At 38.1% G+C, this 24,459-nt stretch overlaps 2 protein-coding genes across 4 annotated transcripts in view; one reads left to right on the top strand and one right to left on the bottom strand.

Moving 5' to 3' along the window:
• Positions 1 to 994: 994 nt before the first annotated feature.
• Positions 995 to 16,224, bottom strand: LOC135467504 (BTB/POZ domain-containing protein KCTD9-like). The gene is made up of 15 exons (XM_064745277.1): positions 16,217 to 16,224; positions 14,544 to 14,586; positions 13,852 to 13,973; positions 13,371 to 13,430; positions 13,245 to 13,255; positions 12,931 to 13,087; positions 12,008 to 12,069; positions 11,526 to 11,657; positions 10,210 to 10,277; positions 9,429 to 9,524; positions 8,920 to 9,069; positions 8,463 to 8,568; positions 7,472 to 7,605; positions 6,613 to 6,770; positions 995 to 5,393 (listed from the first exon to the last, which is right to left on the bottom strand). Exons 1-14 carry the CDS (start codon positions 16,222 to 16,224, stop codon positions 6,654 to 6,656), a joined length of 1,266 nt encoding a protein of 421 aa, XP_064601347.1. The 3' UTR covers positions 995 to 5,393; positions 6,613 to 6,653.
• The window catches only part of LOC135467707 (small ribosomal subunit protein mS39-like), a 25,822-nt gene continuing 16,142 nt past the window's right edge, over positions 14,780 to 24,459 (top strand). Inside the window, exons 1-10 of one of the 3 annotated variants that reach the window (XM_064745522.1) lie at positions 14,780 to 14,892; positions 16,291 to 16,376; positions 16,656 to 16,681; positions 17,633 to 17,678; positions 18,228 to 18,296; positions 18,697 to 18,807; positions 21,080 to 21,203; positions 21,679 to 21,826; positions 22,334 to 22,421; positions 22,988 to 23,048. In XM_064745522.1, the coding sequence (XP_064601592.1) occupies positions 18,255 to 18,296; positions 18,697 to 18,807; positions 21,080 to 21,203; positions 21,679 to 21,826; positions 22,334 to 22,421; positions 22,988 to 23,048 (574 nt within the window). In that variant the 5' untranslated portion in view covers positions 14,780 to 14,892; positions 16,291 to 16,376; positions 16,656 to 16,681; positions 17,633 to 17,678; positions 18,228 to 18,254. Of the gene's footprint in view, positions 14,893 to 16,290; positions 16,377 to 16,399; positions 16,682 to 17,632; positions 17,679 to 18,227; positions 18,297 to 18,696; positions 18,808 to 21,079; positions 21,204 to 21,678; positions 21,827 to 22,333; positions 22,422 to 22,987; positions 23,049 to 24,459 lie in introns of those variants that run through there. The other 2 variants (XM_064745523.1, XM_064745521.1) reach the window with 2 other exon arrangements.

The following is a 24,459-nucleotide window of genomic DNA, read 5'->3' as shown; positions in this document are numbered from 1 at the left end:
TCATATGTGATAACCATTGCAGATGTGAAATCGTGCTCGAATGCACAGGCTTGTGGTCTGTAGTCGCCGGTGACAGATACTGTGTTCCGTGTGCATATACAATGTAGAAACATCGTTTAATGCAAGTACCATTTGAACCGTTGTACATCATTGTAAATAAATGAGGGAATCTTGTTGAATAATCTTTTAATTCTTGCGTTGGTGTCCTATATTTTCCACTTCCTAGATCCAGACAAGGTGACATGAGGGAACGGGTCCTTAAGTCAACATAGGGCTATTTATTTCTTTATCGATTGATTAGTGAGCGACTACCCTGGTATATGCTACTACTTGCCCGCGACAGGGCCTGGCTAGTTCCCTGGAACCCATCCGTGTATACTGCAACCGTTACACTAGGTTGCTAAAAGACATTCCCATGTATCACTGAAGAGAAAGTCAGCCTGAGCTGGAATTGAACTCACAGCTCGAGAGGCACACCAAATCATTATGCTGTGCCAGCAGGCTAACCACTCCGCCACTGATCGAGGGCCCCACCATACTTATTGAGCTTCATAACTTTAGATGAGATGGAGAGGTGTGTGTGATAGATGAGGAAGAGGGGTGGGTGTGATAGGTAGATGACGTATAGGAGTGGGCGTGTTAAGTAGATGAGGTGAAGGAGTGGGTGTGATAGGTGGATGAGGCAAAGGGGTGGGTGAAGAGTAGATGAGGTGGAGGGGTGGTTGTGATAGATGAGGCGGAGGGGTGGGTGTGATAGGTAGATGAGGTATAGGAGTGGGCGTGTTAAGCAGATGAGATGAAGGAGTGGGTGTGATAGGTGGATGAGGCAAAGGGGTGGGTGTAGAGTAGATGAGGTGGAGGGGCGGTTGTGACAGATGAGGCGGAGGGGTGGGTGTGATAAGTGGATGAGGTTGTAGGCAACCAACTAATGAGCGTGGTGAATAATTGACATATCTTGGTGAACTGAGGAAGAAAAAGGCCCTGACAATTCCAGAATTATTTTATTGCTGACTTTAAATCTCAGTGCACATCAGTTCAACTGGTACTGGCATACATTTAGAAGTATTTATCACAAACTTTACAGCGCAAATTCCACTATAATTTGTTTGTAAAGAAAAATGCCTTGACTGGATGAGTTGAAATGAAAACATGCATAAGAAATAAAAGTACATGTAACTTAATCATTACATATTTCCACTATTTTATTTCACATTTGTGTATGCCATATAGGTCCACCTGTACATCTGCACCATCAAATACAATGTATATATATTTTAAGTACAGACAAAAGATCACGATACATGTGAATCTCCCTAACACACAACGTTTTCAGAATATAAATCTAAATATCAAATATAAACTTACGGGTGCACAGACACAAACGGCATAACAAAAGTTAACTAATGACAAATTCAACCACATGCACACTTGCTGCTGCTCTATCTTTGACAGTTATTAAGGTAGGTAAGAAGTGAAATGCACATAAATGAACAGAAACACAGGATGTTTATCTGTACAATAATAAATACAAGTCATACAAACGAACATGGGTGATCAATAGGGCTAAATGCTAGCATCACCCACATCAAAACATTTACGTCAAAAACAAAAAGGGCCACGGCTAGAATATATTTCAGATTTCTTTTTAACAGGTATGTATTTTGTTTATGTTTGAATCCTCAGTGTACAGCAGTTATATACTATGCTTTTCATGCTCTTAAGTGAGGCTCCAAAATACATTTAACTTCTACAGATCGAACCAGTGAATAATGGCGATGGTCCAATAGTCCTGGTTATAAATTAGAAAATGAGCTCCTTGTTTTAAATACTTTCAACACTGGAGAGAGGAAAACAGGCTATCTTATGAAGGCAGATTGCCTTGACATTATTAGTTTGGGTCACAAAAACCATGGGTCTACAAATTAAGCATTCAACATAATAATACATTTACTTTAAAAGATATCATTTTCAGTCACAGTAGGCCTACATATAGCATGATGCTTGTACAGGTTCTTCAATTTTGAGTATCATTTTATGGGGAGAAACGCATTTTAAATACATAAAGACCATATTAAGTTGGAAATACTAAAAACAATATCAGCATATAATAGTTGCCCTTTCTGAAATCTTTGTTACACCTAAAATGGCTGAACTTCACTGGGCAACTTATGGCTAATCTTAAGTAAAACATTTTTATGTTTTATAATATCTCCTTCAACCACTGCAAATGATTCCACACCATATTCATGGCACACTTATGTCACAACTATATACATGAATACAACAAAACAGAATGTGAGTAGACTACTCTGAACTGCATAACAGCTGTAAATGTATACATGTATGTATTACTAGTATAGTACTGTATTTGGAAAAGTGCATTCCTTCTTTCTTTCAAGATGCGAAGTCATTTGTCTCCTAATTACACACTGATTGTAACCTACACGTATATTATGATGATTACAGGAGTGACTTAAACCTTTGACACATGAGCTGTAAAGGTGATAAACAATTCTGATACAAAATTTATTTCAACCATTATATCCTTGTAAACACCAAGTACATTTGTGAGTTGCCAATCTTCTTGAACAGGTATAAGCCTATGACATTCTTTATTTCCTTTAAAAGGAATGGTATAATGTCAAAAGAAATGCTGTCATAGAAGACTTGTAAAATCCAAATCAATAGTGTAACCTTCCTCAAAGAAAAATTGGCACACAGTTAAGCAATGAATAACACATGAATTTATATTGCTTATTGTTAAATTGTTCTAATTTAATATCATATATGTAACCTAGTAATATTTCCACTGGCTTTGTCAATAATACTTCAAAAGTCAACACAAATCCTGAGACATGGTACGAGTACATATTTATACTCTCATCCATCCACGGTAGAGAATGACTGGAAGAATGAAGTCATGGGGGCCTAATATTTTACAAGACTAATATCAGCAGCATGGTGGCTAAACAAAGTAACACTTCTGATCAGTCAGATATCAGAGAAATGTAGTGCAAATATACAAGACGTATATACACAGTTTTGGGTAAGGTTACAGAATGAAACCATTTATCTGTGGCATGTGCATGTACACAGACCCACCGCCCAGATATGGTCCTGCTAAGTACATTAAATGGCATCACTTCAGAAAGGGATGTTACTTTGCCTTCCTGCCATAATTTGACTCTTCAAAGGGATGTTACTCTGCTTTCCCACCTGTGTGATCTCAAAGGGATAGTACTCCGCCTTCCTACCATTTTGTGACCAACAAATGTTGATGCTCTACTTTCTTACCATTATGTGACTAACAAATGTTGTTGCTTCACTTCCTTTCTATTACGTGACTAACAAATGTTGTTGCTCCACTTTCCTACCATTATGTGACTGACAAATGTTGTTGCTCTGCTTTCCTACCATTATGTGACTGACAAATGTTGTTGCTCCACTTTCCTACCAATATGTGACTAACGAATGTTGTTGCTCCACTTTCCTACCATTATGTGACTCACAAATGTTGTTGCTCTGCTTTCCTACCATTATGTGACTCACAAATGTTGTTGCTTCACTTCCTTACTATTATGTGACTAACAAATGTTGTTGCTCCACTTTCTTACCATTATGTGACTCACAAATGTTGTTGCTCTGCTTTCCTACCATTATGTGACATACAAATGTTGTTGCTCCACTTTCCTACCATTATATGACTCACAAATGTTGTTGCTTCACTTCCTTACTATTATGTGACTAACAAATGTTGTTGCTCCACTTTCCTACCATTATGTGACTGACAAATGTTGTTGCTCTGCTTTCCTACCATTATGTGACTGACAAATGTTGTTGCTCTGCTTTCCTACCATTATGTGACTGACAAATGTTGTTGCTCCACTTTCCTACCATTATGTGACTAACGAATGTTGTTGCTCCACTTTCATACCATTATGTGACTGACAAATGTTGTTGCTCCACTTTCCAACCATTATGTGACTAACGAATGTTGTTGATCCACTTTCATACCATTATGTGACTCACAAATGTTGTTGCTCTGCTTTCCTACCATCATGTGACTCACAAATGTTGTTGCTTCACTTCCTTACTATTATGTGACTAACAAATGTTGTTGCTCCACTTTCCTACCATTATGTGACTCACAAATGTTGTTGCTCTGCTTTCCTACCAGTATGTGACTCACAAATGGTGATGCTCCATGTTCCTAACATTACGTGACTCACAAACTATTACACAGCTTACCTACGTTTATGTAACCCTCACAGGGATATTGCTCCCCTTTTCTACCATTGCGTGACTCACAAAGGGATTTTACTGTTTTCCTAACATGAACATTCTGTGACCCAGAAATTGTGTACTGATGGTGAGTTTTATACAGACACCTGCCAATGACCTTCTTGAGGCAAAGGCCTAGAATTCAATTACTTAAACCATAGATTTACAAAGTAGTCAACAATTTTAGGACAGATTTTAGTTTTGTTACATAACAGATTTTTTTGATTTTTCTCATGTCACATGTGAACCTTGATGTCCACGTCACAAATGTAAGCAGCACTGTAAATCCATATATTAGTTATAAATTCTTTGTATAACCTTAACTATTCACATTATTAAAGCATGATGTGAACTTTTGGCATTCCTTCATCACTATAATGAAGGACAGGGTGCTAAGAAATAATATACTGGATATTAAAATAAATATGGCAACATGTAATTTTAACAAAAAAAAGGAACAAAACAAATCAAATGAAAAAAAAAGTTTTCATTTTCAATTTGTCACTTTTGTCACAATGTGTCAAACTGTCACAAGAATATATTGTACTTTCTTTGTTTAAATTGTCAAGATAATTTTTGAATATTATATTTGACTAGTGAAACATAAATCATAACATAACCAAGGTAATAAACAAACATAAAACGGCGGCAAACCTACAAAAATCCTGTAATAACTACTAGCTGTCTAATATAACGCTTGACTGTACACAACAGTGGCCACAGTTTGATGGTTAACAATAGTTTACGTAATTCCTGACAACGTTCATGAGCATGCGAGTAATTGTAACACACTTATGAGTCAGCATATTAGACAACTTCAAATATACCCCTCTCAATATGATCATGTCAGTGACTTTCTGTTGATTGTGCTTACATACAGCAATCATTTATATTCTCAACAACATTTAGGGCATTTGAACATGATGAAATCGCAACAAGCAAAATGTATAAAGGTGGGGAAGAAATGGATTGATGTTGTGACCATCTTTAGTCTATTACTGGTATATCTAATAATATCTCCTTTGATAATATTAATGTTCTTGTCTGGTGAACAACTGTGCAATAATGGTCCACAAGTTCTCATTGTCTTCCACTGTTTGAGATCTGGGAGGCTAAAACAGCAGAAATGCCAATAAATAAACAATAAATAAAGTCCAATCATTTATCCAATTTAGTGCAAATTTATCACACATTTAATTGTCCAGTTGTCTTGAATAAGGCATTGAACACAATTATTATACATGAACAAATATTTATTTGTTTTACGCCATACTCAAGAATATTTCACTTATACCATGGCTGCCGGCATTAGGATGGGAAGAAATCAGGCAGGGCCTGGAGGAACCCATGACCATCTGCAGGTTGCTGACAAACCGTACCATGTATGACCAAAGAGGAAGCCAGCATGAAATGAAATCAAATATCTTATACTGTTTGAACTAATCGAAATAGGTAATATGCATGTTCTGTTGTAAATCAAAAGGGAACATTCTTTTTCAGTCACTCAGTTTAAATGATACTCCTTGATACTCCCTGATGTACCACAGCTAAGCCATACATGTGACCTGACTTGCCAATGCTAACCATTCACAGTTTATATTACTGGGCGCTGTAACTGAGGTAAGCAAGCAGAGAAGTCACAAGTACCATGTAATGCCTGGATTCAGAGTTGAGGGCCTACTTGTTGCTTTACAGCCCAAGTACTACTAATTACATTACTGTCAAGGGAGGACACGTACCATGTAATGCCTGGATTCAGAGTTGAGGGCCTGCTTGTTGCTGTACGGCCCAAGACCTAATAACTACATTACCATCAAGAAAAAAGCCACAAGTATCCATGGATCCTCTGCTTGTTGTTTACATGGCACAAGCTAAACATGTCACTGTACAGTACAGCCCAGGAATAACTTGACAAACAGAGCGCATAAAATGAAATGAAGTTGCGGCCCTTTTTCCAACTGTTCTGCCGTCCAAACACATCGAACAGCAATTACTTTGCAACTGCTGAACACTTTTATCGCGATCATGCTCTTACTGTGCATACATGCCATAAAAAAAACGACTGTATAATATAAGTGAAGGTCCATTTCTTGTTCAAGTCCTGTCTCCTTAACAAGGATGACAGCAATCAACACTCAATGCTTGCATTTTTGTAAGGTTATTTCTGGGTTGCACAGTACTTCTACAATAAACCCACTGAGGTCAAAAATGAAGCTTGAACATGCATTTGAATGTGAATGAAATCTGACATGACTTGCTTGGCTGAAAATACAGACAGAAGTGTGAATATAGTTTGAGTAATATGACAAACTGACTATGTGAGACATGTACCTGATACTCTGTGTACCTGTGTTAGTGGATTGGCTGGAGAGTCAGCGGACGGCCTGGGACATGTGCAGTGGGTTCAACATCAGCTCAAATGCAGCTCCTTTCAAATTAGCTCCCCTCAAGTTAGCCTCTTGTAAATCGCATCCAGAGAGATCACAGTTCTGACAAAACATTGAAACACAAATACTTTTCAATCTGATATGTGTTATTCTTAATAACAAGTGAGAAGTTTCAGCTGCACTCAACTTAAGAAGTTGTTTACTTTTCTATAGCGGACTTCATAGTTTGTGAAGAAACTACCAGGACTGAAAACAACGCTGTCACAGGCCACTGTCTCAAAGTCCAGTTTAAGTGTATTTTTTCAGGTGAATATCACAGCTAACTCTTGCCAACATGTGTATAGAGCTTACGTAAAAAATGTACCCAATTTATTCTTAGGAGGTACATGTACATGTATTAAATGATGTTTCAAGCAAACAAAATTGAAAAGTTTCAAGTGCATGAAAAACACATTAGTACCTGATATTTGAATTGGCTCTATCATCTCAAACCTTATAACAATTTATAAGGTAAAGTAAAACAGGACTGACTCTGATTGGCTGCGAGTGGATGATATACAAGCTACAGCTTTCTACTTTTAGTCATTTAGCCTTGAAATAAATGTATGGTATCTAAAATTCCACTTACCCTAGATTCATTTATCACTCAAGTTGGCCAGTCAGCACCAATAATGCCTGTAATTATGTATACCTTTAAAACTTGTGAAGTTTAATTTGAAGTTAGCTGTTAACTGCTTAAAAATTGCCTTTCTTCCGTGAGGCCACTCCTTGGTTGAGACTTACCCTCCCTCCCTTACCCTTACCTCCAGGTCAGCCCCTGCTAACACAGCCCCTCTGAGATCACAGTTTTGCAGATTGCCATTCTTCAGTGTGGCCACTCGCAGGTTTACTCCAGCCATGTGGCTGCCCTCTAGATTGACATTCTTCATCTGAGCCCCTGGGCAAAAACATATATGTAAGGCAGTATGTATGAGCTTGTACAGTCAAAATTTGTAAATGCAGCACTTCACCATTAATTCTGCCTTCACTGGAGACATGTGACATGAAGAACAGCTTTGTAAATGATACTATACTGCTGTTTGACAGATTGGAAAGTGATATTTGACGGATCCAGAACCGATCTTTCTGTCAACGTATCATTTAAGTGAGGAAATTCCAACACCCAAAGAGAGCTTTTGTCTGATGCATGTACTACTACTATAAGAGTAAAAATTTGCATTTTTGGCTTATTAGGCCTAATACCTTGTGGAATAGGCCTAAACATTACCTTGTGGAATAGACCTAAACATTACCTTGTGGAACAGGCCTAAACATTACCTTGTGGAATAGGCCTAAACATTACCTTGTGGAATAGGCCTAAACATTACCTTGTGGAATAGGCCTAAACGGGGGCTCAGTTGGTTAGCACGCGAGTGCAGCGTAATGACCCAGAGTCTCTCACCAATGCAGTCGTTGTGAGTTCAAGTCCAGCTCATGCTGGCTTCCTATCCGGCCGTAAGAGGGAAGGTCTGCAAGCAATCTGCAGATGGTCGTGGGTTTCCTCCGGGCTCTGCCCGGTTTACACCCACCATAATGCTGACTGCCGTTGTATAAGTGAAATATTCTTGAGTACGGCATAAAACACCAATCAAATAAATAAATAAACAGAATAGGCCTAAACATTACCATGTGGAATATGCCCCAGGCCAAAAAATATGAAATTAATGAAAATAATAAACTATTCTGCATGCATGTGCCAGTGAGAAGGGACTGCATATACATTGTCTATAGCACTTAACAGTCATTTTGACATACCTTCCATGTTAGCCCTAATACCAGCAGGATCTTCAAAGTTACATCCCTTTAGTGATGCAGCCTCCAGGTTAACACATAGCATCTTTACACCAAGAAGATTGGCACCCTGCAAAGCATGCATAGAGAAACAGTAACAGTAATATGGTCATTAGGGATTACACAAATGATATTACTGTTACTTAAAACCTACTTTCTGAATGACATCTACCAATCTCATTAGAATAACAGTATAAGTGATTCTGAACAGTGTATTTGATTCTGATACTAAAGCAGTAAACTTTCATATATTTTTAATATTCTACTGACATTAAATGTAACTCATACACCACATTTCAGTGAATCTTTCATGAAAATTATTTTCTTTCACTGAGATATGTTTTTATAGGCGGACGTTCCACATAAGTCTGAAGTTAGATTGCACAAATTTCAAAAGTAATTTTGCACTTGGGTGACTTACATCAAGCACAGCTCTGGACATGTCAGCTCGTTCAAAGTTACAGTGGGACAGATTAGACCCTGACAAATCTGCATTACGCAGAACAGCATACTTAAAGTTGATACACCGGAGATCCAGTTTGGACAAATTTATTCCACAGAAATTGATGCCCTGAAAGAAATCATTATACATGTGAAAATCAGTATAATTCCACACATATGTATTTCCTTTGTTACATGCTCTCTAACTTATTGCTGGTATTGTCTTTATTTCTGATCTATACACTTCTGGCTTTACCTTACATCTGAAAATACTTTCACACTCTCAACAGCATGACAATATAACAATTCACTTTGTCCATTAAAGGTGAAAATATTGCTGCATATTACTAAATCCATGTAAATCAAAGTACATGCGAAGCCAGGTAAAGTGAATTCATCCATCAGCTGAAGCCAGTACTGTGTATCACAATTATATGCAAGCTTTGATACTAGTGGTACAGGTATAATGATTAAGGTGACAACATTTACCTGACAGCGAAGCTCAGAGTTTGTGGGTACGGCTAATAGCTTTAGGACCATTTCTCTTCTGTTGATAGCAGTGTCATCATTAGGTAAAACATCTTTCTGTCGAATACCAGAAAGAAAAAAAATACATTTCATAAATATGTACTTTACAGCAAAATATAAATTTTGTGCATGTATTCAATTACTTTCGTTTTTATTGCTACCACTAAGTCTTTATCCTTTACATCGGTAAGAGTTAGCACTCTCTGTTGACCAGAGAGTGATCAACTTTCAGCCTTTCATGATATTAGCTCATTAGAGATTAGGTTGAAGGGTGAAAGAAATCTCAAACTATGCAAAGTAAAGCCACATAGTGTATATTTATTTATTTGAATGGTGTTTTACGCCATAGTCAAGAATATTTCATTATATGATGGTGGCCAGCATGATGTTGGGAGGAAACACATGACCATCTGCAGGTTGCTGACAGATCTTCCCATGTTCTGCAGGAGAGGAAGACAGCATGAGTCAGGCTTGAACTCACAGCGAATGCATTGGAAGAAGGCTCCTCGCTCATTGCGCCGTGCTGGCATGCTAATCCCTTCAGCCACGGAGGCCTCCACATAGTGTATAGATCTATCAGAAATAGCCTTTATTCGCCCATCCAGCTACACTGCCAGATTTCACATACTAACACTACATAGTCATCAATTTACCTTTATAAAACAATCATAATCAGTAAAAGAAAGACTTTTCTTTACCAACACCTGACACATCATCATGAAATCGTTTTGTAAAACCGTACCTCAATTGTTTCTTCCAGCTCATCAATAAGGGAGGAAATTCCATAGAATTTGGCTTCTTCCAGAACACCTGTAATTATTTACACATACATTATACAAGATCATATATTAATAATTTAATTTTCCTGAATGTACGCATGTAAGGCGCAATCTGATTTGTCAAATTTTTGCGTTTATACTCCAATAAACCGAAAAAAATAAAGCCACGCTCACGTGGGACTACTTTTTCTGAGAATAGAACTGAAATTTATTTATTTACTTATTTATTTATTTATTTCATTGGTGTTTTACGCCGTACTCAAGAATATTTCACTTATACAACGGCGGCCAGCATTACGGTGGGAGGAAACCGGGCAGAGCCCGGGGGAAACCCACAACCATCCGCAGATTGCTGGAAGACCTTCCCACTTACGGCCGGAGAGGAATAGAACTGATAGACTGAAGGCATGTCATGTGACAATCAGAACACTGTAAGTATATCCACTTTCATCAGTATTACATTCATAAACAGGGGCATCAGTACAAATTCTGTGCATAGTCTAGGAGGAATTAAGACTGTAAAACAGACGTGCCTACCTCACTATGACCACCCGGTGACACGGACATGGACAGTCTTGCTGAGTCAATGGGGTACATGCTATGCATAGCCGAGTGCGAGTGACATCGCCAAAACAAGCCAGTTTGATTAAAATCACTTTCCAACTGGTGTCTAAAATACACGCTGTTGTCCTTGGATAAGCAGTAAGATTTAGATGGTGAGAAGTTTTCTGCATGTTACAACTACACGCATTTTTCGCGCTATGCGGATTCATACTTAAAACTATGCATAAATATACTTTCATTTATTTTCTTAGTTTTTAATGAAGAGTGTTTAAGCCGTTTAAATATTGGAATTCTAAAGTGGGCTTTATGAACCATTCTATCAGAGTTTAGGAACTCTGACATCAAAGGTAGTTTTTCCAACTCTAATCACAACACTGAATGTCGTGATAACTTTTTTAACCCATAAAGTAAAAGATTACTGACAAAAGATTCCCAAAAATTCCTTCCTTCTGGTGAACATCAGAAAAAAGAGTTCCTAAATATGGCCCATAAAGCCTACCACAGAATTCAAATATTTGAATGCCTTTCAACACTCTTAAAAATCTAAAAAAAAAAACAAATGAAAGTATTTTTACACGTAGTTTTCAGTTGTCTGTATAATGAACCTAACTTCATGTTTTAGCTTTCTTTTAATTTAACCATGGAGCCACAATGCACTCCCTCTGATTCATCTGAGTACTACTGTGTGCTTTGGTTCTGTTATATTAAAACTCACCTTGTGGATTGATCCCTTTGTTTAAAACCAGCTGCCCATGTCGTAAGTAATTGAGGATTGGTTCAAAATATTCAGGAGACCTGTCAATCAGGTAGGCTCCGTTCTCATCAACCGAGCTGGACCAGGCCACATCTGTGTTGAACATAACACAGCAATAATGGCTTAGCAAAGATTTACAATAAAAGCATAATTCATGTGTACATTGTCTCTGCCAGTTGAGTGTGAAATAGTTACAACAGAAACTTTTCAGTTTATTACTTTTTACAATGTACATGAATACATGCATACATACCAGGAGCTATATACATGTATGTAACTATTTTGTGACTGTGAACAGGTGTTTTTGGTGGAATAAAGAATGATTGGTTTTACACTCATTTTTTTTTGGCACAAGTAAATTATGGTAGGACAAAACCTGCTCCTAAAGAGCACTGAAAAGAAAAGAAGATATCATAATGATTTTCAAGTGAGAAACTATGTACCACATTCATTTGTAAACATCCTGGCTAGCATACTTTCTGGAGCATCTGAAGTCAATGTCCTCCTGCAAACAAAAATAATAAAATTGAAACATTCATGCCACATCTATAAAACAATGTATTCAAGTGGCAGAAAACTCTGGCCGTACATGACGAGGTTCACCAGCATCAATAGGCTTATAAGTCCAATAGGCTTATAAGGGGCCTCCGTGGCTTAGTCGGTTAGCGCGCTAGCGCAGCGTAGTGACCCAGAAGCCTCTCACCAATGCGGTCGCTGTGAGTTCAAGACCAGCTCATGCTGGCTTCCTCTCCGGCCGTACGTGGGAAGGTCTGCCAGCAACCTGTGGATGGTCGTGGGTTTCCGCCGGGCTCTGCCCGGTTTCCACCCACCATAATGCTGGTCACCGTCGTATAAGTGAAATATTCTTGAGTACGGCGTAAAACACCAATAAAAAAAAAAAAAAAAAAAAAATAAGTCCAATAAATATAGCTGTCACCAGACAACGATGGTCTGGATTCAGGCAAGTATTTCACTTGACCATGCCGGCTTCCTCTCTGGTCGTACGTGGTAATGTCTGCCAGCAACCTGCAGATGGTCATGAGTTTACCCTTAAGCACTGTTTGCTTTACTCCCACCATAATGCTGGACGCCAATGACAAATAAGTCACACTGTAAGTCACATTGTAAATCACATCAGTTTCCAAAAGTTTCCTAACATCTAAAATACTACGCTGATATAACGCGTGGAAAGTACGGAGTAAGCAGGTACATGAGTTGTATGAATGAATTTTATTTACTTATTTCAATCAGCTATACTTTATACTCAAGAATATTTCCCTCTTACAACTGTACTCAGGTTTATAATTGGAGGAGCTGGCACCTGACACACTTGACAATATAACCTCCAACTTCAAACTACACCTACCTTGTGGTTTTGAAAACTTTCCCACCAACATTGAGTGTAACCCAGTCAGTCTTTCCTGTAGGGAGCACGATGTCCGCAGACGTCACAGAGTTGTAGGCAGAGTCCAAGTCTTCTCCGAGATCAAGATAACTGGGCTGAACTGGATGAACCACTTTACCTAGACATATATAAACAAAGGGGTTCTTAGGAAAAGGCTAAATACACTAAAGGGATTATATGAAGGAAAGTCACAAAGAAAAAACATGTAACCATTAGAGATTACAACTATTTTAATTATGTCCATGCTCTTGAAGTCAAAGCAATACACTGATTACATGAAATGTGACTGACTAAACACACAACATCAAATTCAGTCCACTTTTAAATACATAATTAATAGTATAAAAGTATGACACATATATGTAAATGTATCTGAACAACTCATTACTAGCCTTGTCTACCTTGAGCTGAGTCTCCCAAAAAATTCTTCACCTATGGAAGCATATAAAATTTCTCCATCCCTGAAAATGTAAAAAAAAAAAAGATAAAATATTTATTCAAAAACATCTGTTAAAAAAACACTACATTTAGCTTCTTAGATGGTTCATGGAAAATTCAGAAATTTTTGTACATGGATTGAAAGAGAGGCAGTGTCTTAAACTATGTGGATTTTTAAGATGCCCTACAACAAATCGAATAAAAATAGCTCTATAATAAAAATATTTTGAATTAATCAATTTGGACACAAATAAACTCAGAAAACACACTGTCGTACAGAAAATGATTTGACTGTTGCTTGCATGTAAATAATATCTTCTTCCCTAGAATGACGTGATCATTATGTCTTGGTGAAAGACAAGTTGTTTTCGTGGAGTGTAAGATATGGCGCAAGCAGCCCTAAACAATTACAGCATTAAAGTCTGACAAGAATTTATCTAATACCGTATTAGTTCTGGGTCATCTATCTCCCCGCCATCAGCTGTGTACAGACAAGTGACTGGAATGTTTAACTTTCTACTCGCCTCACCCAGCACATCTTCTATATTCTGAGTCACTGGAACCACCTATTTATTAGACATGTTAGAAACATTTAAGGAATCTTAAACTGGTAATCAAATTGATTTTTCTATTACAAAGACAACTATGGCTGCTCACTAAACGTGTAACCTGAAGGCTTTTTTTCAGTGAATTCAACTTTATTCTGAATCACAGTATTGGATTTGCACAAAACCGAATATTGCGAATGTTCAGCAATTGGATTTGATTACATTATATTTGTGCATACATCATTCTTAAAATAAAATAGTAATGACCCAGAGGCCTCTCACCAATGCGGTCGCTGTGAGTTCTAGTTCAGCTCATGCTGGCTTCCTCCCCGGCCGTAGGCCTACGTGGGAAGGTCATGCAGCAACTTGCGGATGGTCGTGGGTTTCCCCCGGGCTCTGCCCGGTTTCCTCTCAACATAATCCTGGCCGCCGTTGCATAAGTGAACTATTCTTGAGTATGGCGTAAAACACCAACCAAATAAATAAATAAAATAAAATATCATCAAGTCAGTTAAAAGAGGTCCAATTTTCGTTTCAAAACAAAGATTCTTGAACAGACTGCGAGCTGAGATATCTAATCCCATTTACCTTTCCATTCTTTTTCAGACCATTTCTGAAGGACTGTGACCCTCTTCATATTGAGAATGACTTAGCTCTGTGAAGTACACAGAGCTTTGTGTCGAATCATTATTGGAAACACTGGACACCAAACACCGACTGTTCTGTCATATCAATTTACGTTAGTCTAAAAATAGACTGTCGGCTGCTCTGTATACACAGACTCGTACATTTGTTAAGCATAGGCTTTAACAGGTAGAAACGTACGAGACAAAAAACGTGGTTGCAATCGGTCTATTTCCAACTGAAAATGAGTGGTTATCAAACATGCTGCCGTAACTTCGACACTCTGCAAGAAAGTGCCCCGCAACTTCAGATGGTAACAGCGCATATAATGGGATATACTTCCAAAAAAACGACAACGTGTATTTTATTATAAATTTTCTCGAAGGCTTGGTTTTAATGAGTGTGCCACCACAGGTTTAGAACTAACAGTATCATACGGCGCCCAGTTTTCGAAAGCGTTATTATATTTACAGAATAACCACCTTAATTGTATTCCCGTTCTAATCCATTTGACCAAAAATTACTGCCTGGTGTCTTTAAAATAAGCATGTTTTTGAGGGCATTTTTGTTAAATTCCTGACATACCGAACAAGGCAACAATGTGTTGTTTTGCAACATTTTCTTGATGTTGTAACCCTTCTTGATGATGTAACCTTGAAGATAAAGTTTCCTGGGTTAAATATTGCAGCTGTAGCCAGGCGTGAATAAATGTACCATACCTAAAAATTTAGCTTAAACAAGGCATAACTAGGACATGCCTATCTCTGAAAACTTATCTTGAAAGTTGTACTTCTGTGTATCAACTCTACATTTTACTCTCTAGAGTGAAGTTTGAAAAAGGTTTATTTTGGTAATTTATGTGTTTGATGCCTGGCATGGCTGCCCTAGGTAATCCCAACACAGATTGAACACGTTTGAGCTAGGTAAGGAACAGGTACATGCACCAATATAACAAAGAAAGGATTAAAATACTGACTAAAGGATTAACATTGATATGACTTGTGTGTATGCAATAGTAATTCTATCAATGGCATAGAATAAGTACATGGCTTAATTATAATGATACATGTAGGAAAACTTAACAAGTAATGACCAATGTAGGTCACTTGGTTATAATACAATCCATATTAATATGCCTTTTTATAACTTCAAATCATGGGGCTTCTTTCATATCTGTAATCCAGTTGGAAGATGTACAGTTTGAAAACAGTTTCTTTTTGATCAATACATTTTCTTGGCATCAACATGTGCTGCAGCAAACTAGTGAAACTGTATCAAGAATATAGGAGGCAGCCTTTTGAAGTGCTTCCCACAGTTAGTGAAGGAAAATAAATGTGGCATAGTTTGGCTGTGATGACATATAATTGTTTCAGTGTCTTATTTCTTTCTGACATTTCTGTGCTTGTTAAAACTAGGATGAAGTTTACAGTTATTTGTATGTGAATATAGCATATCTTGATCATCTATTGCTACAAGGAAAATTTCACAGAAAAAATTCAGATGTCTATCCCTATTTGGAGAGTGTACTGGGTCTATACTTTGGATATGGATGTGGTTCAAAGTGAATGGAAGGAAAACTTTCAACTGGTTTTATCAGGTGCAAGGTTTAGGAATCATTTTACAGAGATTGACCAAACCTTGCCATCTACTGGATTTCAATTGGATTGCAAGAACTGCATAAGGATTTACATGTATTTGTTTTGTCTAACAGGTTTATGACCTCTTCTGTAACAACAGGACCCATAAGTAACAAACAAGCGGTCAGCTCTACTGAGTCTACTGTGTCAGTTCCACAGGGTAAGATTGTTTTATGGGATGGAGGTCATTTCAGAGCTGGCAGATTTACTAATTTACTTTGATTACATTTTACATGAGTTTCTACCTTATTTATTTTTTTTTTGTGTGACATCTAATGTACTAAAGGAATAAATACCAGTAGTCATTGAGTTATTGTTAAATAAAAGGAATCAAAAGAAAATTACAGAATTGATATTATATTTGAATTTGCAAGACACATGACATATGCTTGACATATTATGTACATTTGTTATATTTCATTTTCTTTGGATAGAGAAGATTGTGATCCCCAAGAGAAAGAAACGGTAAGACCCTGTGAATGTGGGTAGTCATTGATTAAAAAATCATTTTGGTGTAATTTGATAATTAAATATCTCATTCTGAAGGGTTCATTAGGCCATTCAGACCTATACCTTTCATTCTTCCAAGGGTGGCATTGGGGACCACACTGGATGTGTTAAATGTGCGTGGTATTACAGCCAGTTTTAGGGTGTCTTACTGGGTCAGATGGTTACAGTGTTGACTGTATGTGACTATCAGGGCCCTGACCACTGAAGCTATGTCCAGCTGTTTTGGTTGTGGCTGTAAGTCAAATGGTCAAGTAGCTGACGATGGTCGGTGGTGTACTTGGGGCACGCCAGTTCATTTCATCAATAAACCTGACTACTGACATATAATAATAATTGAAAATTCCTGACTAGTGTTTAACACTAGTCAGTCCTCAACATTTAATTTTGCATGAAAGAGCAACATTCAGTGCAATTTATGCATATTATAATTAGATCCTAGAGGCAATACTACAATGGGTGGATTGGCCAATTTCAGGGCGTCACAAAAAATATAAATTTATGAGCCTGCACAGAATAATGCCTTCAGAATATGCTTGAGTAATCACCTTGCAAACATGCAAAAAGGTTGAAGAATTACAGTAGCCAATTTTAGCATGCTATTACTTTGAGGTTTGTAGTTTGCTTTCATGTTTTATTGATGTACATGTAGCAGCATGGCGATAAAGCAAGTTTTATATTGTTCAGGACTGTAAAACACCCAGAGGTGTTGTTTTTTTTTTTTTTTTTTTTAGAGTATTCCATTGAGACTAATTTAAGCCAGGGACAATTTATTTTGTATCATGGTTAACTTCCTCCAATGACATTTTAAATTAATCTTAAGTCATTTAAAATGTGTCCTGTAACAAACTTGCTAAAATTTGATGATAGACATACAGTTTTTAACAATTCTCTTCAACTGTGTTTCAGAAATGCTATTGCTATTCTCCAAGCTCTCTCCTCAACTGTGAAAAAGGTAATGGGTTTTAGTCATCTATTAACATCTGCTCTGTAGTAATAATGAGGATGTTAAGGATGAAGACGGGTGGGGGTGGGGCCCTGTGGCTCAGTTGGTTAGCCCGCTAGTGCAGCGTAATGACCCAGGAGCCTCTTACCAATGCGGTTGCTGTGAGTTCAAGTCCAGCTCATGCTGGCTTCCTCTCCAGCCATAAATCAGAAGGCCTGACAGCAACCTGCGGATGGTCGTGGGTTTCCCCCGGGCTCTGCCCGGTTTCCACCCACCATAATGCTGGCCGCCGACATATAAGTGAAATATTCTTGAGTACGGTGTAAAACACCAATCAAATAAATAAATAAGGATGAAAGGTTTGGTAAGTTTAGCAGTTATGGATGGATTATACTCCTATGTATTCTGGATTATGTGTGTAATTTGATAGCATAACTTATGCACAACCCATAAAGAATCACAAAGTGTTGTAAAAATGATGTCTAATCTTGTATCAGATCATCATGTTCCAGTAAGATGTTTGACCGGATACCTGTATTTGTGTTTATTTTATCTTAGGACCCCACAGCACCAGCATTCAGGTACATGGATGACCCATATCTCATACCAGCGGACAACTTCAACAAGGTTTGTAACAGGATTTCTACACAAATGGAGAAACATGTACCTTTACAGATATGTGGATTTATTATTTACATAAAGGTGTCTGCATTTGCCTATTACATTTTGATATTTCACACCCAGACACAGTGAAGAAATATTTTGTGACAGTCCAATGCGTACTCAGCAGGATGACATCATAATACAAGTTTTGGTCAACTTTAATATTCCTACGTCACGTGACAAGACACTACGTCATACAAGACGTCCTGTACAACGTCACACTACATACATGTCTATAAAGGCTTACAGCTGAAAATCAAATTATATTTTCCAAGAGATTTATATTCTGAAAGCTTTGTAAAGTGATGTTAATTCTCATCTTTGTCTTTCTTCTGTAGTTTATAGGTTGGTCTTTTGATTTCAGAAAAGCTTTGCGCTGTCGAAGGCATCTGGTCGAAAAGCAGCTAAACTTCTCGTGGAAAGATACGGAAAGTTTGTGAAAGAGATGTATGACTTTGCTGAGCCTAAAATAGAGGTATTTTCCTACAAACTGCTGACTTACATGGCGTACATAGATGTGCCCAGTTATAATTTGCCTATGGATATTGCAGGTCGTGTTATGGTGTTGTGGTGTCTGTCTGTCTGTTTGTTTGTCCATCTGTGAACTTTTTGAACTATTTCACTTGGGGATTGCTTACATTTTGCCTGTGCTACCAAAGCAGAAGCTTTTTCATTACGTATTTGTTTTTCATGTCAACGTTGTATTTGAAGAATTGTGTCACGCAAAATTTTTGAAATAGGACTGTAGTGTGTATGTTGATCATTAATACAAAGTCTTAATGAGTCTTAAAAAGTTATACCAGTGTGATGTCTTATGGCCTGATGTTTCATCAAATGGAAAGGGACAAATGGAAATACATGTAGTCATCTTCGAGACCAAATGACAGGCTATATACCCACCCAACATACCGGTATAACAAGTTTATCACAATGAAGAGCATTCCTGACAACCTTTCTTGAATTAATACTGGTACCTTAGCCAACACACGCTGTCTTTTCACTTTGCTGCGGAGCGGCTGAAATCAACTCACACTATGAGAAACAGAACACATAACACAACTCAGGGCCTTGGTTGAGCTGGGAGAAAATACTTGCCATAGGTGAAGTGATAGATAGTCATTTTTGACTCGGATTTCAGGCATGTGATATTAGATTGTTTTAAAAAGATGTCATGAGAAGTTGTTCCAAATGTTGTTGTTAGCTGCTGATTGGAACTCCAGGTGCCAAGTGAACTTAAGGATAGCCAATACAGCACACAGTATTACCTATCATTTTGTGGTGTGGTATTGTTCTGTTCTCCAGGTGTGCCAGGTGTAGGATAACCAGTACAGTGCACATTGTTACGTGTGATTTTGTGGTATGGTATTGTTCTGTTCTCCAGGTGTACCAGGTGTAGGATAACCAGTACAGTGCACATTGTTACTTTTGATTTTGTGGTGTGGTATTGTTCTGTTCTCCAGATGTACCCAGTAAAGGATAACCGGTACAGTTTTACCTGTGATTTTGTGGTGTGGTATTGTTCTGTTCTCCAGGTGTACCCAGTAAAGGATAACCGGTACAGTGTTACCTGTGATTTTGTGGTGTGGTATTGTTCTGTTCTCCAGGTGTACCCAGTAAAGGATAACCAGTACAGTGTTACCTGTGATTTTGTGGTGTGGTATTGTTCTGTTCTCCAGGTGTACCCAGTAAAGGATAACCAATACAGTGTTACCTGTGATTTTGTGGTGTGGTATTGTTCTGTTCTCCAGGTGTACCCAGTAAAGGATAACCAGTACAGTGTTACCTGTGATTTTGTGGTGTGGTATTGTTCTGTTCTCCAGGTGTACCCAGTAAAGGATAACCAGTACAGTGTTACGTGTGATTTTGTGGTGTGGTATTGTTCTGTTCTCCAGGTGTACCCAGTAAAGGATAACCAGTACAGTGTTACCTGTGATTTTGTGGTGTGGAATTGCTCTGTTCTCTAGGTGTGCCAGGTGTAGGATAACCAGTACAGTGCACATTGTTACGTGTGATTTTGTGGTATGGTATTGTTCTGTTCTCCAGGTGTACCAGGTAAAGGTAACCAGTACAGTGCATAGTGTTACCATTATGGTGTGGTATGTGCCAGGTGTATGATAACCAGTACAGCTAGTACACAGTGTTACATGTACCTGTGATTTTGTTGTGTGATATTGTTCTGTTCTCCGGGTGTACCAGGTAAAGAGTAACTAGTACAGTGCACAGTGTTACCTGTGATGTTGTGGTGTGGTATTGTTCTGTTCTCCAGGCATACCAGGTAAAGGATAACCAGTACAGTGCACACTGTTACCTGTGATTTTGTGGTGTGGTATTGTTCTGTTCTCCAGGTGTACCAGGTAAAGGGTATCCAGTACAGTGCACAGTGTTACCTGTGATGTTGTAGTGTGGTATTGTTCTATTCTCCAGGTGGGCCAGGTGTATGATGACCAGTACAGCTAGCACACAGTGTTACCTGTGATTTTGTTGTGTGATATTGTTCTGTTCTCCAGGCATACCAGGTAAACAATAACCAGTACAGTGCACAGTGTTACCTGTGATTTTGTGGTGTGATATTGTTCTGTTCTCCAGGTGTACCAGGTGTATGATAACCAGTACAGCTAGTACACAGTGTTACCTGTGATTTTGTGGTGTGGTATTGTTCTGTTCTCCAGGTGTGCCAAGTGTATGATAACCAGTACAGCTAGTACACAGTGTTACTTGTGATTTTGTGGTATTGTTCTCTTCTCCAGGCATACCAGGTGAAGGATAACCAGTACAGACTCACAGATCCAGGGGAGGATGCTCTGCTGGAGAGGGTGGGCAGGAGACGGGTGGTAGACGCTATAGAAATGTTCAAAGCTATACAAGCGGAAGGTAAACTTGATTTGGGGTTGGGGAGAATTTGCATATCCCTAAACCTTACAATGAGAATTTTGAACTCGCGTTCACTTGTGACACAGTAACAAGAATGAATTTCTTGTTGAAGAACAATATTTTCTGCCTGCACAACTGAGTGTCAAAAGCTCAACAGCCTTGTATTTGTTGAGGTTTAATGATTAGCACATTTGACATCACCTTCTATCTTTGTTGCATTGTAAAAATTGTACCCGAGGGTTGGGTTTTGTGATAGATAAACTGTTCTTCCATATGAAATGTGTTTGGGTGGTCATATATATTGTTGGCAGGAAACACATATTGATAAAACTGAACCTTTTTATTAATTTGTTGTTGATCATAATGCACATCTTCCTCACTCATCTTGTATTTTTATGTGCTTCTTTGGTGAACTAATGGGGATTTCTTTCACCTGTTAATTGTCACATCAATCTATCAGTCAGTGCTGTTGTAGGTGGGACTCTATCTGACACCGCTCTTGAGGCCCTCCTCCAGCTGGTCTGTGTCTATAACAGTGAAGATCCACCTCTGCCCCTTGAGGCAGAGGAGATGTGGTACCGCAGAGATATAGAGGCTGGCGACAAAAGGAGACCGGTGTGGAAGTACGTACTTTATACTAGTCTCTCAATATTGCAGTGATCAAAAGTCCTTGAATTCTAGATTATACCTAATTCAATGACTGGGATTCTTAAACTGGTTCACTGCCAAACAAATATAAACAATGTAGCGCTAATTCATTTACCATACATTAGGTCCGATATTTTACTTGTTTGTGTATTTTTTTTTTTATGATATGTGACAATAAATAGTTCACCATGTCAGTATCCAGCACTCACAGACTGTGACAAGTAGGACCTAGGCAATGGAATGTTGAAAAACTAAGACATCAGCAATCTACGGTCATTTTTAAATGCAGGTATAATTTACCTGTTCCACAGAGTTTGTCCAAGCAGTCTTTTACATTTTAATAGAGCTCTCAGTTGATTTTTAAATTATGGAAAATTGTATATGAAACTTCCTAGCAGTTGCATCTGAGTATGTCAGAATCTACCTGAATACAAGCTCCTTTATACTCTCACAAAATTATGCTTGTTATATGTTTGCCTCAGGGAAGGATCTGTGGCAGAAGATATCTTTTCAAACTTAACAGAGAAAAGTCCCATGGCCTATTGCAGTCTTGTTAGAGCTTATGCAAAGGTGAGTAGATCAGCCATGCTGATTTTGTGCTTACCAGATTTGTGTAGAGGGTGTTTTTTGGCAACTGCACATCAGTCTAATGCATGTTTGGATAAAATTGAACATTCTTATATAAGCCTGCTAAAGAAGTTTCATTTGTGGAGGATATATAATTTTTTTGAGCACAGGCTGCCTTCAAAGACCTTCAAAACAGTGTATACTCATGGGCTTTGAGCTGAGTTTATGAAGCATATTAAAACCATATTTACATGATGTTAGGTGCAAATATTTGGGTCCTGGAGTCAATGTACTGTCACTAGGCAGGGGATGTGTGCGGTGTCTTTGGTGTGGTTTTTCCAGTGTGGCAGCTCCATGAGTATATGGGGATGGAGATATGCCTTTCTCAGGGAAATGTATTGAAGGCCCTGTTAAGGCATAATTTCAAAACTGACTTATTTTGCTGACAGAACAGTGTCATTCAAAAAGCTGCCATGTTAATGTCTGTGTGCTTTATAACAATGCCCTGGCTTCATTTTTGCAACTTTACATAACGTATCCAATGGTATTTTTGTTCTTTTCTGTTTTAGTATGGCAGTATTGAAACTGCATGGGAGCTGTACTGTGAAATGAAAGACAAGAAAATACCAGGTTTGTCATGGCTTGCCTTCCACTTTCATTCTTTATTTGATATCTAATCTGAGAAAGACGTCCACTTTTAATATTACTTTTTTATGTGGTAAATGTCCTTTTGCCACACAACTTGAAAATGAAGAATTTTTGAAAGTTAGAAAGTAGATGTATCACTGTCTGAGGACAACTCCACATGTACAGTGCTACACTGGCTTAGTTGTATTAAGTGTAGGTCTGGGATCTGTTTCCTTATTCCAGGTTAGTTCTCAGAAAGCTCAAATCTGTACTCTACAAAAAGATGTTTCCTTTAACACTACAGACATTATTACTTCATATATACTTTTCCACGATAATAAAGACCATAATGTCATTAACAATTAACACAAATGTACTTGCTTCGTACACAGCAAGCTAAACTTCTCTACTGGCCATTTTCGATTTCTCTGCAGTGCTCAGAACACTTACATTAAAACAGAGAAGATGTACACAATTATTAAAGGAGAGATAAACAAATTGGTCGGGAGTCAACTTTAATTTGTGTTTTAATAATGAACAGGTTATTGACTCGGTTAACTCCTATTGAAGACCCTAACCTTTAACCTACTTGTTAAGGTGAGATTTGTAAACATGACATCTTCAAATGTACTGAGGCAAATTCAGTGAAATTTCATGCTAGTATTTATTGGCAGGTCTCTTAAATCTGATTGGCCTTTGACCTATTTTCTGAGGTCAGAGTTCTTATTTAACTTGTATACATGATGTCCAGAACTACTCAGTCTATTGAAGTGAGGCATCATTCATGGTTTGGCCCTTGTGAACCTAGTGTCTCTTAAACTGCACGGCAATAATGTATGCAATGTTCTTTGTGAAGGTTGGGGAGAGTAGCTGATGAGTTTTGGAGTAGCTGTGGGCCGTCGCTAAATATGCAGAGTAATGGCTTCTTCCTGAATTTCACAAGCTCTTGATTATTGAGGTCTCAGATTTCAATTCTTGCCCTGCTGGTTTTGTTGTGGCGTTAAATCTTTGTGATGTACCTGGCAAACCATATCTCCAAGTCATGAGATTTGTGATTTAGACATGCCTGGCAAACTGCGGCTTCAAGTCATGAGATTTGTGATTTACATATGCCTGGCAAACTGCGGCTTCAAGTCATGAGATTTGGGATTTACACATACCTGGCAAACATTGGCTACAAGTCATGAGATTTGGGATTTACACATGCCTGGCAAACAGCGGCTTTGAGTCATGAGATTTGTGATATAGACATGCCTGGCAAACTACAGCTCCATGTCATGAGATTTGGGATTTACACATACCTGGCAAACATTGGCTACAAGTCATGAGATTTGGGATTTAGACATGCCTGGCAAACAGCGGCTCCAAATCATGAGTTTTGGGATTTAGACATGCCTGGCAAACAGCGGCTTTG

This window comes from Liolophura sinensis, chromosome 6 (assembly GCF_032854445.1).
Source record: "Liolophura sinensis isolate JHLJ2023 chromosome 6, CUHK_Ljap_v2, whole genome shotgun sequence".
Taxonomy (NCBI): Eukaryota; Metazoa; Mollusca; class Polyplacophora; order Chitonida; family Chitonidae; genus Liolophura; species Liolophura sinensis.
The sequence above is the reverse complement of the archived record's forward strand: the minus strand, read 5'-3'. Positions and strand labels throughout refer to the sequence as shown.

What these genes read in the sequence shown, in the direction of transcription:
- LOC135467504 (XM_064745277.1), bottom strand. An exon ending in AGCTGGAAGAAACAATTGAG is followed by an intron (nt 9,525 to 10,209) that starts GTACGGTTTTAC and finishes GGTATTCGACAG; the next exon opens with AAAGATGTTTTACCTAATGA. An exon ending in TATTAGGGCTAACATGGAAG is followed by an intron (nt 7,606 to 8,462) that starts GTATGTCAAAAT and finishes GTTTTTGCCCAG; the next exon opens with GGGCTCAGATGAAGAATGTC.